Here is a 16,160-nt window from a genome sequence, read left to right as displayed (position 1 = left end):
CGCCGCCGCCATCGCCGCGCGATATCTGCTAGTTTGTTATATATGCTTGCCGGGCGGCGTGGCACGGCGCACGCATATAAGTTACACATCACGCACCGCTAGACCAATCCATTAATGATCCTCCGAGCGGCGTGATACAGTCTATAAAACACACTGGCGCCGCGAGGAAACGCGCTTGGCTTATTAATTAATTGTTCCCGAGGTGCGCTCTAAGATTATTTTTCTGTTAGGCGGGACATTCCTCGAGCAATGTTTGCCTGCTGTTCCGCCTTTTTGGTCGTTCGCAAATAATACACGCCGCCTCGCTCCGCGACATCAAAACTCACTTTAAACCGAGCATCTACAATGAAACATCATCTCGCTGAATGCCAAGCCTCCGACGTCTCACTCGCAGAAGAAGAAGGTTGAAAAATACAGACGCGTACGCACACGAACGCCCACGCTGCTGCGTGGCGAGCAACGAACTTTGCAAACGTAACGCGTTACGACCTCGTCAACCGCAAACCAAAGTGACAATGAGTCTCCGCGTGGGATGCTTAATAATAAATTCGCGGCTCATCTTTTTTTCTTAACAATTGCCATGGCGAATATTGTGCGTACACACGGCCTTTAGTTAACTCTATAGATACGTGAAATCTAGCGGTACGCTCGTAACATCACTTTTTTCACCCTACCGATTTAATAACGTCATAATAATATAACGGGCTCTGCTTCGATTTTCTTTTCTATTACCTCGTACATGTAATCGACGAGAACAATGAGATTGCGATTACGTTAAGCAGCCGTATTCCTCTTCTTTTCTAGCTGGCTGTGTCGCGGATAATTGGTATCGACGTCAAATTGCTAAAAAATAAGCACAACTGACGCTGAACTCGGAAAGAATACAAATACAATGAGAATTTAAACTACAATTGATGTAAGAAAAGAAAGTTAAGGCCGCAAGTTCGAAGCGGAAGCATCGTTTTTCCTAACGAACACTATTAAATAATTGAACAATCAATCAGCGAAACGGGCAAGAAGAATACACGTTCGCGTTCGCCCGTGACACTGAAATGCAAAGTGTTGAGAAGAAATTGCCTGCGAGAGAAATGGGACAAGCGATGATTCACACGTGCACCGCAACGAAAACGACTTGACTTTTCTTCTGCTTTTTTTGCCTCCCCTGCACACATACACGCCCCCCTTTCATCGGTTCGTAATGACAAAGTTGCCTAATTACGCCTGCTTTGTAAGCCAGATCTAACAGTTTGACTGACAGATGGGCGAAAAAATGTTTTTTTTTTCCTTTCCATTTGTCGTCTTTCACATGCGCGTTGGATGCCTATTTTTCCGTTTGACGGCTTCCCACCCAATTAAAAGCGCGCAAAGCGTGCGCGCAGATTATTTGTGGGAGAAGTATAATTGTGACGATTTTCCAAGACGATGAGAGTTCGTGTTGTGTTGTGTACATGACAGACCATGAGCGTTGAGCAATGGAAAACCACAGTTAATTATACCGGTTGCATTTATTTGGATTCCTTTTGAAATTAAATTGTTTTGCGTTGATAGAAATTTCGCGAGTGTGAAATTGAAGGTTTATATATATATATATATATATATATATATCGATTTCGGTAACTTTTTAGAAAGTGATCCTTTTCTGTCGGAACATATTAACTGCAAAAACGTTTAAACGTGTTAACCGTTGCGTTAAAAATACACACGGGTCTCAGATTTCTTCAGAATTGTACGTACAAGACTTCCTTTCGAAACAAAACTAGATGAAAATAGCAAAGATTATTAGCAGTTTTTGAAAAATCACTAAGTGCCTAATCATCATTGAATATTGCTTCGAGAAAATTAGAAAGTGGCAAAGTACCAAAAGGTCCGCACGCGAACGGACATCTGCTACATATATACGCGGTGCAATAATAAAATGAAAGCAAAAACGCTTTAAAGCTACGCAGGTTTTGCCTCGCTGAACGCAGTACGGGATTAGAAGAGGATCTGATTTCGCGATCAACAATCCGATCCGATCACTCGAAATCCCGTGAATTATCCACATTTTTAATAAACCCATTTGACATGACGGCGTTGCGTAAAATACTTTCGTTATTGAAAAAAAATATGGCGTCTATGCAAAACAAGTGTTAGAATTGATTATCGCTGTAACAAACTGCAATTCGAGAATGAGATAATAGTTTTCGCTTGAAAAATCATGATCGCACGTATACTCGTACGACGAAAGTCATTAGGTATTTTGCTTAAACTTGCAAATAACCGATAATTTCGTGTAAATGGAAGCGAATTTTTTATGACGTTATAGGCTTTCCTTTGTCTGGTGCTTATAGTTCGTAGGTGGATTTATGCATTATACAAGTGCATCCCACGTCAACGCCAAAGTGTTAGTAATTAAGCCATTTCATTACTTCTGCACGTCGCGTGATTTCCGTCCACTGAAAATGAACTCTTTTTTAGAGTGCAAAACAGAAAGAGGGAGAGAGAGAGAGAGAGAGAGAGGGAGCAGACAGAGAACATTTGAACACGTATGGATTTGTTTGCAAGTGATTATTGGAAATTAACGGTATTCCTGCAAAAATCAATAGGCTTTTGGGTATTTCGCAAGGAACAATGGAAAAATTATATCGCTTGGATTTACGTTTACGGGTTCACGATGTCATTTTCCATATCGATGGTACGTTTTTTATTATTACCCAAGATGTTTGAAAAAAGGGGAAAATATAAATAATCGTAAGTCGACATTTTTAAGGGAATAAGATGGGTGAACGAACTTGGAGTTAATTTAGATATCGTAGTTGAAAATGCAGTCGGGGAAATGTATCTGTTGTTAATTTTTACTAAATTAACTGCCAGCATTTTATATAGGAGTAAGGTGAATAAATAAAAGTGCACTGAGTGAGCGATCGTGTAAAGAAACCTAATTTTTTCTTTTAATTTCTTTTTGCACAGTTAAAAAGTCTATATATTCAAATAGCAAACGATTGGAAAATTTTGATAGACACAGAAGAGTTGAAAATAATGCACAAGTACACTGCGGTAGGCAGTAAAATGGTCAAGCTATACTCAAGTACATTGAACAAATGCATATCTTATAATCCATTGCGAATTCGTGGCATCCCAAAAGCTCTACAAATCTTTACAGGTTACATGCTAACAGGAGTAACATTATTTTTGTCAATACCAGTTTTTTCTCCGCTTCTTGATTACGTTTTTCCTCTGCCAAATGCTACTCGTCCAAAGTCGCTCCCCTATTACGCTGAATATGGCATCGATATCGAAAAATATTACTATCCGATGATTACTCAAGCTATATTTGGTGGAGTCGGAACTATTACAGTATTTGTGACCTTCGATCTTGGATTTATAATGATTGTTCAGCACGTCGTAGCTCTCTTCAATCTTGTCAAGTAAGTTCTACATTTCTCTAATGTACGCTGTTCTTTTGATCAGTTCATTGTTATGATTTATTGCTTTTAATCTCGTCAGTTTTCGTTTATCTAAAGCTGCTAAAATAGCTATTACTATGGAAGTTGACAATCAAAATAATACAGCAAAAGATTATGCTGCTCGTCGTCATATTGTTAATGCTATTGAGTTACATCAAACAGCAATTGAGTAAGTGCAGCCGATCATTAAGTGTTTTGGATATCTTAAAAATGCAAGTAATTTTTGTAATTGTCAAAGGTACGTTCAAATAGTGGAAGATTGTTTCAATGTAAATTGGCTTATTATACTTTTCTTGAACATGGTAATGGTTGGAGGTGGAATGTTTGTAGTGAGTACGACAAACATTTTTTAAAATTAATTTTATCAACTGTCTTACTTTTTGTAAAGGATAAAAGTCATGACAGTGATGTTGTTGATATTATTTTTCGACTCCTAATTATGACAAAATATTATATAATTGTAATGAAGTACAAAGTAAATAATCTGTATTTTTTAATGGTTTATTCATTTTTTGTAGCAAATATTTTCAAAAATAGCTAATATGATATGTTCAATTAGGAATTAGATAAATATTTACACTTTGTCACAGTTACTTTTTAAGTTCAATCGACCAGAAGAATCAGTCCGATATGCTGTAGTAGTTGGTGCAACATTCATACATTTTTATTACATTTTTCTACCAGGGCAAAAGATTATCAGTTCCAGTGAGAGTGTGCTTGATTATTGGTAAGAGTTTCGTCAGAATCTATGAAATTTAAATACTGTTGACGTCAAAATGAACGATAGATTTTTCAGTTACGCATGTAATTGGCACAACTTGTCGGAAAGGACGAAAATTTTGATACAAATAATGATGATGAGAAGCTTAAGACGTTGCGAATTGACTGGTGGTAAAATGTTTGTATTGTGCATGGACACTTATTGCAATGTAATTACTGAAAAAATCCTATAACGTTTAACTATGTCAACAAGCGACGATTTAGATAATGACACCCGTTTTTTCCGTAGATGATGAAAACAGGATTTTCCGTATTTACAGTTCTTCAATCGTAAATAGAAGCATATTAAAATAGTTATCGTCAAATAAAATGCCAATGTACAACACAAATAAAAGAAAGATTAATAGCTACGTAGCTGCAGATGTTGGAATTTCAAAGAGTGTCTCCATGCCATTAACCGCCACACCCGCGCTTGAACGCTTGCATTTTATAATAATTGTCGCGCGAAGAGCGTGAAGATAGAAGGCAACGATTAACCTAGATAAAGAGAGGAGATGGCGGGTGCGAGATCGCCAAGAGAAGGCGAGGATCGCGATAACGTCTATTGTCATTGTTCGATTTTTACATCTGGCTACGTCTTCAATGCCCCGTAGAATCCTCATTGTTGCGTTCCACGGCAATGAGTTTTCGTGTTTTTGACCGAGCACACATTTGCTTCGGATGATATATATTTTCCTCTGTGACGCGATTGAATTTTGAGCTTATCGATTGGAATGCGACGATATGCGCACAGTGTCTATTTTTCTTTCGTTTGCTTTTTCTTGCAACGAGGTTGTCTTTTGATTGTTTCTTGGTGTATGCGTGTTGATGTGTTTGGAAACTTAGAAGCTCGTGGTAAGTCAACTAATTTTTCTAATTCGAAAAATAATGATTCGGGACTGATTAGTCGATTCTTTATAGCAATGCGATTGCTATTCTGATATTTGGTTGAAATGACATTGTTTATTGCGTATAAATATAAAAATAACGGACTCCACTTCCTATTTACAAACTTGGCATTCTAAGCTACTTAGCGATACAATTGACTATGAAGTTTTACTGTAAAGTTTCAATTCCGGAGTTTCTTGAAGTCTTTTAATATCTTCAATCGTCATGACACCTTGTTCCTGAGGATTGAAAAATAAATCACTATCACTTACGCAAGTTTAAATGACAGTGTGCTTGCTATACTCACGTTGAATTCTTTCCATCTGTCATAGTTTTCTCTCATGTTCCCAATCATTTCCGGTAAATCAATAAAGGCTGAAAAGTATTATTTTAAAAAAAATCAAGAAAATTTCTATTAAAATCAATCTAAATTGAATCAGCAGCTATATTATATATGCATTCGGAAAAGTTCGCTCGACAATAGGCTTTTCTTCGCGCGGTCAGGTTTCGCTTTCGTTGAAAATAAAAGAATAGTTTGCTCACCGTCCCACGCCTCCATCATGTCGTTGATGATAAAATCAACGAATCCAATTTGCGATTTCGGTATCGAGCAGCTGCTTCTATCGAACATCGGCATTACGACTGGCATATTTTTTCGCTTTTCCTCGTCGGTCTATAAATAGGCAAATAAAATTTAACTGAGAATTGTATCCATGGTTTTTTTAGGCGCGCGTGATTCGTCGCATAGGTAGCGTTCAAAATTTATCTGGCAACCTCTTTAACGAAACAATGTACTGGACCATGAACGTTATACATCACTTACGAAGAATGAAACATTGACTTAACGTGATCTCTATAGTGCTGTAGACAGACTGACTCACTCAGAAAAGACAACATTGAAAAGTAAAAGTACAAGCGTGCATAAGCGATGGAACGAAGAGAGAAGAAAATGAAGAATTGGATTTTACCTGATGGAAGTATTCCTCGGCGATGCGTTTCGTCCACTCTAGATACAGTCTGAACGGCCGCGTAGGATTGGATACATCGGCACACTTGATCATCATTCTCTTGGTCATTGTTACGTTCTCAGGCAGTAAGAACACCGAGGTATCCGCTACGTCCATGTCGAATACCTAGAACATTGAAAGATCGTCGTGTGCATATTTCTAGTACAAAACACCAATATACCGTTGTATACTCTGAAAAATACTGCAATATTATAAAGATTGTCTCTTTTTCGAATTTGTTTAAACTGTGTCGAAGCATCTATCGACATTTTTATACGTACATTAACTTTCTTAACGGAGTGTTTCGTCAAACGGAAAAAAACACGGCGATTGCAAAACGCCATTTAAATATAAATTATAATCCATATAGATAGAGACGTCCTAAATGTAGGTCGGCGGCGAACTCGTCACGTTAATGTCACGGCCTTGCGCCACGTTACAAGAAGCCCTTTACTTTATATACATATTGTAATTGCCGCGCAGCGCTGCGATCGATATATTTGCGCAACGCGCGAAGATTATCCTGCGGTGCATGGGAGCTTGCGACACAATGAAAGCGAATAGGTGTGTAAAAGAGAGGAAGCAGGCGTATAGTCAGGTGGGGCCTCCTTCTTTTTTCAACGGCTTATGTTGTGTGTGCGATTTATTGGACTATGACTGATTGTAGCGTGTACATACGTCGGAATCGGTGTCGCTCATCCTCTTACTGCACACGTTCACGAACTTGGTGAGGTGCTCGAAATGCTTTGTCATCTCTGTCGCTAGGATCATGTCTATTATGTTTTGCCTCATTAAGCGGTACAATTCTCGATCTAGATTCTGTTGGACAAAAATATCGCTTTGCTCAGAGTATATACGTTGTTATTAAGATAGAGCAATTAACGCTGTCACGGTCAATTATGTAATGGCGAGTTTCACAAGTTTACGATTGGATTTTCTTTTTAAATGACGTACTAAAAGTCTCAGCTGTATATTTCTCTGGTTGGATTTTCATTTATATAATATATAAATACCGTGTAGTTTTTTTCAAAGAAATGCTATTGTAGATTATATAGAGTGAAAAACTTACCTTAAAAATGTTAACATTGTCATCGGAAAGTGTTAGTTTAAAAGTAAGCGCTGCGTGATGTGACTCGAGAACTGTTAAGTCATTGTAAAGAATGGCTAATTTATTGCTTGAGTTGCATAGAAATTGACTGTAATATTAAAAGAAAGTATAAGAATTTTGTATCACTATATTTGAAAAGAATAAAAGCAAAAAAAACTGCTTCATCCTATAGCATTTTGGGGAATTCCATTTAAAAAGAATATTTTTTGTCTAAAGTAATTCGCTTAAAATAAATTATTCCAATTGTGATTTACAAGAACGACAATTATAAAGATAAGCTGAATGTAAATAAAAGTACGTGTTAACCTGGATTTTCCGGGATGTCCGATGTCATGAGCAGCAGCAGCTATAAGCGCTGCGACTTCGTCAAGAGGATCGAGAATACCTTGAAGCCTCTGCGAGCGTAAAAATCTTGCTACCCCCTGGAGAACATCAGTCGCGTGGGTGGAGTTGTGATAACTCACATGAACGTTGTAATTCGCTTCGATGATGGTCAACCAGTTTTGTAACGTTCGTTCATCACAGTCGAGTCGCTCGGCTACATGATAGTGACTCATAAGTGTCATGCCGAGAAAGTAAAGTGGCCTAATTAATATTAAATAGCTCTTTTATTACGTAGAATTTTCAATATTTTTTGTTATATATTTTTTATATTTTTGTGCAAGTGACCTTCGATTGGTAAGAGTTTCTAGTTTGAAAATATCGAAATTCCAGTCGAAACAAGTCTCGAGAAGCTCGTCAAGTTCTGGTATACCCTCGACAACTTTCGTTATTTTCGCGTCGATTCGATTCTGGTCAAGACTGAGCATTTTTAAAATTGCAGACGATCTCTCCAAAGATATACTCGAGGATTTACGTGGATCCGTGGATGGAATCTAAAATTACATACGGGAATGAAGTTATTCGAATATTTGCATTAACAATGATGCATTTACGTTTATTAATGCTTCCAACAAGTCCGCAGCAATTGGATTTGACACGCTCAGCAGGTTGTCTTTGAGTTGCGGCGAATACAGTTTGGTGGATTTCAATAAGTCGATCGCCTAAAAAAATACGGTTACCATTAGGGGCATTTATTATCACCGTACGCTCCATTTCATCAATATCTTTACCTGACCTATCTGCGCTCCAACTTCTGTAGAATCAGAGTCATGAACTGCACTCGCTAATAGCGTAATGATTCTCGTTATCGGCGCTTCCAATGGTAAATTGTGTAGCTTGGCAATTGTCGATCGTCGTGGTTCTAGAAATAAGGTTTGATCAGTCATTTCGAGGCTCTTCAGAATTTTCTGCAGTTAGAAATCTAATGATTTACTGCTCGACGATTGCCTATCCGGAGAGTGTAGTCGACTGAGCGAGCTGACGCTTTCACGTGCAGAGTAGTAGTGAGTACTTGAATTCAACGAGGCTGATTCATCGATAGACGAGCTGTCGTACAAGTACAAGTAATACGGTTCCTTGCTTCAAGCAGAACGAAATTACTTGATGTGGTTGTTGCTATCGATTGGCCAAAAGAAAAGATGGATAAAAGATACGCTTACCTTGTTGGCAAACTGATGGGTACGATCCTACAACTAATGCTCAGCAATCCTTTCTTTTTCCTTCTCCAGCTGAGATTACCCTCAAACTCTCGACCTTTCTGTAACTGCTGATCCATCAGGGCGAATATTCCGTTCGTCGTGAAATCGTTGATCCTCCGACCGACCAACTCCTCGAGCTTGTAACCTAGCAATCTTTCGCTGGCTTTGTTGGCGAACTGTGGACACATAAAAAAAAAATTGGCTTTATTATTTATGACCTGTCACGAGTGCAATTTCGAAGGCGTATGTTGGTTGCACGACATGTAACCTGCACGATGTGCTGATCGTTAGTCACGTGGATAATATCTCGGCACCTATCGACGGCCAAGTACAAAAGCTGAGCGGCAGCCAGTTGACTTTTCGGTTGAGACTCGCTGGCGTGGATGCCGATCAGCTCGTTCATCAAAATCTGCTCGTGCGAGCACTCCATTAAAGCCTTTAATCAGCAATTTTTGCATTAGTTTAACGAGGAACGTTTTTCAATAATTAACAATTAAGAGTAATTTTTTTCATTCCTACTCGACTGTAGCCGACGTTGAGCAAATCGAGAATGACTGTTTCTTCGTTGTGTGGTGCTGTGAAAAATCTGTGGAAAATTCGAATGACTTTTGATTGGCCGTCGAAACCTTTCTAACCACGGCCTCGGAGTTCTCGAAACTTACGATCTTTTGACTAGAGCAATAATACTGCAAGATTTTTTACTAGTCGTGCTGTTTAGAGTCCTAGAAAGGTATTTTATAAATTATTTTCATATCTTATTGCATAGGCAGATAATTCCTATTTAATTAATGTCTGAAAAACAAAAATGTGAAAACGACCGTAAAACTACAGAAATTGTGTTCGCCACCGCAATTATTTGACAACTTCAAAATAATTTTCCGCGAGCGACTACTTTTACTAATCACTCATTGGAACAGACAAATTAATCTTAAATTTATGATCTTTTTATTGCTATATATTCTTTTTGATTTAAGTAAAGAATTTTAAAAAAATGCAATAAGACTTGAACACCCAATGAATAAAATCCGATAAGATTAGGGGTAAAGTCATTAAAAAAATAATCAAGGGAGTCACGCTTGACGACCTGCAAATTTCGTCGGCATCTTGGCTCCGAAGTGAACCTCTGCGGTCGACGATCGCCAGATCTGGACACTGCGAGCGAACCATCTCTGCGGCTTCTTCCGCATTCCTCGCCTCGGTCACTCGCCAGCCCAATTTGCGCGCGACACCCGCGATTATTTCCGACTGCTGGTCGCCATCCCGCGGGAACACCAGTAAAACCTGCGTAAAGCATAAAACAGCCGTGATATGATGGTTGTTGTCGACATAGCAGGTCCATCTTTTTTATTGTAGGCCTGTAATGCCCATTCATTTTTTCTTATTGAGTATGCTAATCGATTATTATTTTTCGTCTCAGATATTTATCATCTTGAGAAATTATTGAAATGAATAATAATGAGACTTATTGATGACGTTATGTAATGTAGGCATTCGAAAAGCAAATCAAAATTAAAGATAAAATTATAACAAAGGTAGTTTTTTTAGAGATCCAAAAGTTGTCTTATATTACACAAAAAATTGAATAGTGTCGTAAATATTATTGAAGGATTACCTTGAATATGTCCGATAACGTATTGGAAGCTAGCCAATGAAAATTGAGATCAGATAATGAATGCTTCTGAAATGAACAAAAAGAAAATTAACGTAAATAATCTTCTACAGAAGAAGTTTCGGTGTTTTTATAACCTAACTCACTAATTTTGACAAGTGTAAATCTTCGAAAACTACATGTTTATACTTTTCTTTTTTCGGACTTTTAACATTCGACTTGATATCATCATTCTCAACCTCATCCTCCATCTGGATAGAAATAGATGGAGAGAAAAAATGAACTATTTCTTTGCGAGTACAAAAATGCACTTGTCAGCAGTGTTTTGTAGCAGGAAAGATTATTTTTGCCGAGAACAGCTGAAGTTCGTTATCTTTGTGCGTGTTTCGAGTCTCTCGCGTTTAACGCCTCCTGCCGATTTTTTTCAATGCCGCTCAAAGTTATAAATCCTCATTAATTTCATATCAAAAAAGAAGAGCAATATCTTTCCGAGGATGACAGTGTCTAGAATTATAAATTAATGTTAATTAATTTTTTCAAAAAGTAAAAGTTAATGCTATAATAACTATTGAATTTGACAATACTATACAATGAAAACGCGCACGTCGTTAAGCTTATCATTTGACTTCGTTGATTAGATAATTATTTATATTAGACTATACTAGTGCTCTTAGATTAGTGTAATCTGACAGTAATAATTAAAAATTGTATTCTTTAAAAATTATAATAATTTCAAATGTTCGAAAAATAATTTATTTCTTACATTAAACCAAAATAAACATTCGTTTATCACGTTTATTGTGTTGGTTCACTTTCTATTTCAAACTCATCACTTTAACTTTTGAAAGTACCAGCCTTGAAAATTAAAAATTGTTTTGTGATTGATACTAGAAAATAAAAAAGATTTTATCTCAACAAGGGAAGGGATGTATTGAAACGAAATAAACGCTTGAACCGTGGGAATCGTTGTGAAATCTAATATTCATCATTTAATTTCTCCTTGCATTTGGAATTTGGATATGGTAAATCAAAAATTATATATCTATTACTTGATAAATAAATTGCACGCAAAGTAATTAATTTTAAGTAAGCTCATAAGTGAGTTAAATTAGCCGCATGCATTTGCCGTGATAATGGTAAAAGAAGAAGAGAAAAAAGAAAACGAAACTGTCAATTACCTTAACGATCATCGTCTCGCTGACAGGGGTAGTAGAGCCGTCGTTAGTCCGCCACTCCTTGCGTCGTCGGCGGCATCGAAGTCGACTAAGGATCTGGCATAACCAGCCGCACAAAGACGACGACGACGAAGACGCGTTAGAGCTGTCCTCGATGCGACCGCAGATGTGTAGTCTCGGGTTCGTCAGATGCCTCGTGTCGCTCATGTCGTCTATTCTTTCTTTTTTTTCGCTTTTTCTTCGTTGAGGGGCTGACTTCTTTTTTGCTTTTCTTCTGTTTCTCTCTTTCTCTCACATGATACTAGGTGGAGGATCGGTTTACTGTGAGAAAGGGCGAAACCGGCTAATTTTAATATTTTTTTCTTCCGAAAAATGAGATCGTTGAAATGATTTGAACATAACCGAGGTTGGTTTTTCAAATCTCGCGAAAGAGTATTGTCACTTTTTAATCGCGAATAGTCATCAAAGTGTTATCAAACACAGTACTCGTTATATCCGATTTCCAACCAAAATTATCAACTCATTGAAGGACCAAGAAACCCCGTAAATAAAACAGAAACTAAATTTGAAAGGAACAAACAATCACACACTACCGTACGATCAAACAAGGCAGGCAGCTGCAGCAGAAAAGTTCGCCGACAAACAGAGCTCCAATCTTACGCAATAAGCAATTGAGAGCACGCATACAAGATAAAACACATACACACAAACTACGATGTGATATTATATTCCGAAAATAAAAATTTCGCCCACGCGCGTGTATCGCATTCACCTCACCTTCTTTATTCGAGAAACGCACGGAAGGTAGAAAAACAGCGAGGGAATGGTCGGAGAATTTGAACTCCGACGTCCGAATTATTAACACATGCGTCGATGCCAGCCACTGAGATACTGATCGTCGGCACTGTATGTATCCCTGATCATACCGACTGATAAGCAAAAGTAAAAAAATCTCGCAATCTCGCAATCTCGCTCTGATAAGCTTTTACTCGCTTAGGTATGCTTTGTGACGTATAGTAGCGTAGGAAGCACTCGTCCGTTTGTCGGTGCAAGTATAAAACTTTTTTTGTCCTTTTTCTTACTTGACTGTGATATGATTGGAAATTGATACGGCAATCGTTGCTTCTTGTGCCGTTGAACATTTTTTGTGCGTCCTGTAATCCGATTGTACGGCTTGTAGAAGAACTCACGTGGCCGAGTACGCAGCCCTGTTATCATTTTGTTTTCTTCTAATTTCACGCGATAAATGACCGATATTTTTTCAGATCAATCAATCCCCTGTGGTTTGGACTTCTGATAACTTTGGTGACTACCGTTGTGACGTACCACATTATTGCGCCTTTATCGATAACATAGATAACGACTTTTTTAAATAACAGTTTAATTAAATGCGGGCGGCATATTTGGATACAGAAAACAAATCCGATTTCAGATATTTTCAACGATTGTTCGTAGGTATGTCTCTGCAGCGATAAAGTATGCATTAAAAAAAAGAGGAATTATTCAAAGCCAATTGATATACGTGAGAAAACGAAATCAGCGCGCATTCAAATCTCATTGTCGACGGCAGCAGTCGCAGAGCAGACGAGTTGACTGACTGGCAAGATTTAAGACGTCGTCTCGGAGCGAGACGCAAATTATAAGCAAATTATGCCGGACAGAAAAATCCAGCGGAAGATTTCCACACAAGAGCCGCGGCAACCTGCTCTCTCGCGCATAAGTGCATATAAAGTAGAGGATACGCATTCGGATTGATATACAAATTTCACGCGCGAGTGCGATTGTCTCGGCGCGATTGCCATGAATCTCGAGAGAGAGAGAGAGAGAGAGAGAATGAATAATGCACGTGTGCAGTGCCAGAACTGCGATCGCTCGTGCCCTTATGACGTACTAGCTGACCTTGCATTTGTTTTACATACCCCAGGCGCTCGAGGATACTTCATTTTTGGCGCTGCTCGAATAGTTTTGTGGAAAATGTGTATTTTCGCCAATGTTCGCCGAAGGGCGAGAAAACCACGTTTTCGCACGTGTTGACTCGAAGATTAATGGAGCTTGAACTTTCGACAATTAATTACAGGGTTATCTGATGATTGTCGCTGAAATCTGTTCTAAAATTTTTTCGTATATTGTTGCTTAAGCACGCGCATTATCGCTAATAGTTCTCTTGATGAATTTCATGATGTCGACGCTGTTCCTATGAATAATTTTTCATTCTGAATCACCTTACAGCCCGAAAGGTGCATTTTATGGCGAATTTGTAATTGGGACCTGACAAAACAAAATCACCAACAGCTGTAACAAATTGCGAAGGAAAAACTCCATTATTGTTCCACATCGAAATCCGGAATTGAACAATATATAACGTGCGCCAATGTTTCAACTATTTCACTGGGCAACGGAATATTCTCCATCTAGTTGCGAATCGGTAAAGCTTCGGCATTGTATCGATTCATCTCTCTACCAGTACGACTAAACGCGATTGCCGTTCTACTGTCGCAACATCATGCTCAGCTAATGCGACTATTGGAAAGTGAACAATGCATCCGACGTCTCAAGTTTTATTAAGAAAGACGAACACTAGTCATGCACGAGGAAAAAAAAACAAGTCTCTGGCTAAAATCAATCGCGGGCGCTCTTCCACGAAGCCCAGATAATATACATATATAGCGATAGACACTCGTTAGACAATCCTTTCTTCTTCGTGGCGCGTGAAAAGACACGTCCTACGGATATCTTTTTGTTGTTCTCAAGGGTGCTTCGGCACGCACAATGCCCCTGACGGGAGTGTCTAGGTAAACTTGGAGTGGCGCGTTCGGTTTCCCGGAACGCGGCCGCGCACCCACCGCCGTATGTTCTATACATGTTCTACGTGCTGCGCCTCTACGGATAGTTAATTTCGGCTGGAGATGCGCGCAATTACGATGTCGCACGGTTCATTGCCGGCGACTCTACGGGACGGCTTTTCTTTTATCGATGAAACTTTGGAAATGCCGGTACAGTGTGATTTTGGTGTGCGCGCTGTGTTTCACGCTACAGCTCAACTATACGTCTGGCGTGTTTAACTAATTCGCTTGCGCTCTGAAAGTATACCGGAAGACGATGATTAAAGAATAAAGTGAGTGAGCGAGAGAACGAGCATTTATCGTCGTGGGGGTTCAATTCGTTGTTGACACGAAAAACCACGGCTAATTCATTAGTGTTTTTCGTCGTGTCGCGTGTATTCATTCCGTAAGCTGTTGCGCTCGATGCGTGGATAAATGTGCGCACGACGGCCCGAGCTTGATAAACGATAAGTGATATTAATGACGCGAATTTACAAACGAATATTTTTCGATTCTCGCAATTCTCATTTGCAAAGCTGCGCTGAGCCGTCGAAAAATGAGTTTGTCGTTTACCCTGAAATATCTCTGTCGAGCGCGCGTGAGCGCTCTTTCGAGTATTCCAGTTTCACCGTTTAAGGAAAGACAATGATGATTTATCAATATGGAAATTGCTGAATTCGAAAGCTCGAAATTCATTTAACAATCACAACGAATAAACAAGCGATCGCTCGTGTAGTTCGATCAACAGTTTCACCCAACAATCCTGGCGCAACGGCGCAGCAACGGAAAAAATATAAAGCGCGAAGCATTTAATAGCGAGTTAGCCTTTCGCAAACACGCGGCGCATTTGCAGAGCCATTAAGGCTTGGCGCGCGCGAAAAGGCGGAGAGACGATGATTGCCAGCCGCCGTTTGTTCGTTGGTTGAATATAAAAGCAGACGAACCGGAGACGCGCGCGAGCACCGCGTTGCACGCTGGACAGGAAGAGCCAGTTGCGATTTTGTTACCTCTCGTTCTCCCTTTCCAGTGATCCACTTGCCGATCTATCGCCGATTGTTCGTGGGTGGCATTTTTGATCGCTTCAGTTCGGAATCGGTCTGCGAGAGTGAATTTTCAGATGAAATTTCGAGATATGGAGGAGGTTTGTTCGGGAAACCGAACGTTTCATTGAAGTTTTCTTTTAGAAATCTCCACGATGTTCTGGCAATGAATGGGATTAATTTCGCGATGAAAGCAAGAAACTACAACGATAATGTTGGTATAAAAATCTGGAATCCGCGAAGCACTAGAAAGTTTTCTTCGTAGCATTGTACACCGTCAAAAAATCTCCATTTCATTTTCCTTCTTCACAGAACCTGTCAGTATTACCCAGCTAGGTGTAAAATCTGAAATTCAAAATGTTTCCGATGCAATGCGCGCGCATTTGCCCGTATAGCCGCCCTCATCACATAAAAAAGAAAAGGGAAAAACAGAATTCAGCTGTGTGTGTGCGCGCGCGAACAGCTAAAGTCCGTCCCTCTCGGTGCGAGAGTGAAACAAAGCCGAAGTGAAAAAGGCAAAAATAGAGAGACAAGCCCTTTACACACATACACGTATAGCCGACGACTTGTAAAAAGAAGGAAGAGAGAAGAAGGCTGCTGCTGCAGGAGCTTGTGGCGCGCTCGCTCATAGCTCAGCTCTCTCTCCACCAACAGGTCGCGCTGGCGCTAGACTCGCCGAGTCGCCAAGGCATTGTGTCAGTTATTTCCCGGCGCGCGAGCCGAGCA

General features: G+C 39.4%; 2 protein-coding genes across 2 annotated transcripts; one reads left to right on the top strand and one right to left on the bottom strand.

Annotated features, from left to right (window-relative positions):
- The first annotated feature begins 2,517 nt into the window (after positions 1-2,517).
- On the top strand, positions 2,518-4,584 carry LOC131672370 (uncharacterized). Its single transcript, XM_058949553.1, has 9 exons — positions 2,518-2,674; positions 2,750-2,872; positions 2,950-3,067; positions 3,143-3,407; positions 3,487-3,615; positions 3,685-3,775; positions 4,037-4,173; positions 4,243-4,375; positions 4,456-4,584. The coding sequence occupies exons 1-9, from the start codon at positions 2,528-2,530 to the stop codon at positions 4,498-4,500; spliced, it is 1,188 nt and encodes a 395-aa protein (XP_058805536.1). The 5' UTR covers positions 2,518-2,527; the 3' UTR covers positions 4,501-4,584.
- On the bottom strand, positions 4,402-12,442 carry LOC131672369 (high affinity cAMP-specific and IBMX-insensitive 3',5'-cyclic phosphodiesterase 8-like). The gene is given in 18 exon segments (XM_058949552.1): positions 4,402-5,332; positions 5,401-5,468; positions 5,637-5,766; positions 6,062-6,226; positions 6,779-6,919; positions 7,170-7,296; positions 7,515-7,793; positions 7,878-8,083; positions 8,144-8,251; positions 8,321-8,669; positions 8,750-8,964; positions 9,057-9,224; positions 9,308-9,374; positions 9,451-9,510; positions 9,873-10,069; positions 10,401-10,466; positions 11,576-11,893; positions 12,350-12,442. Coding segments are annotated over 17 exon segments (2,631 nt in total). The 5' UTR covers positions 11,780-11,893; positions 12,350-12,442; the 3' UTR covers positions 4,402-5,251.
- Positions 12,443-16,160: the final 3,718 nt, after the last annotated feature.

The sequence above is a fragment of the Phymastichus coffea genome, unplaced genomic scaffold (assembly GCF_024137745.1).
Source record: "Phymastichus coffea isolate CEN01 unplaced genomic scaffold, Cenicafe_Pcof_1.1 PCOF00149, whole genome shotgun sequence".
NCBI lineage: Eukaryota > Metazoa > Arthropoda > Insecta > Hymenoptera > Eulophidae > Phymastichus > Phymastichus coffea.
The sequence above is the reverse complement of the archived record's forward strand: the minus strand, read 5'-3'. Positions and strand labels throughout refer to the sequence as shown.

What these genes read in the sequence shown, in the direction of transcription:
- LOC131672370 (XM_058949553.1), top strand. Translation starts at nt 2,528, where the DNA reads ATGGATTTGTTTGCAAGTGATTATTGGAAATTAACGGTATTCCTGCAA. An exon ending in GCATTTTATATAGGAGTAAG is followed by an intron (nt 2,873 to 2,949) that starts GTGAATAAATAA and finishes CTTTTTGCACAG; the next exon opens with TTAAAAAGTCTATATATTCA. An exon ending in AATGGTCAAGCTATACTCAA is followed by an intron (nt 3,068 to 3,142) that starts GTACATTGAACA and finishes AAATCTTTACAG; the next exon opens with GTTACATGCTAACAGGAGTA.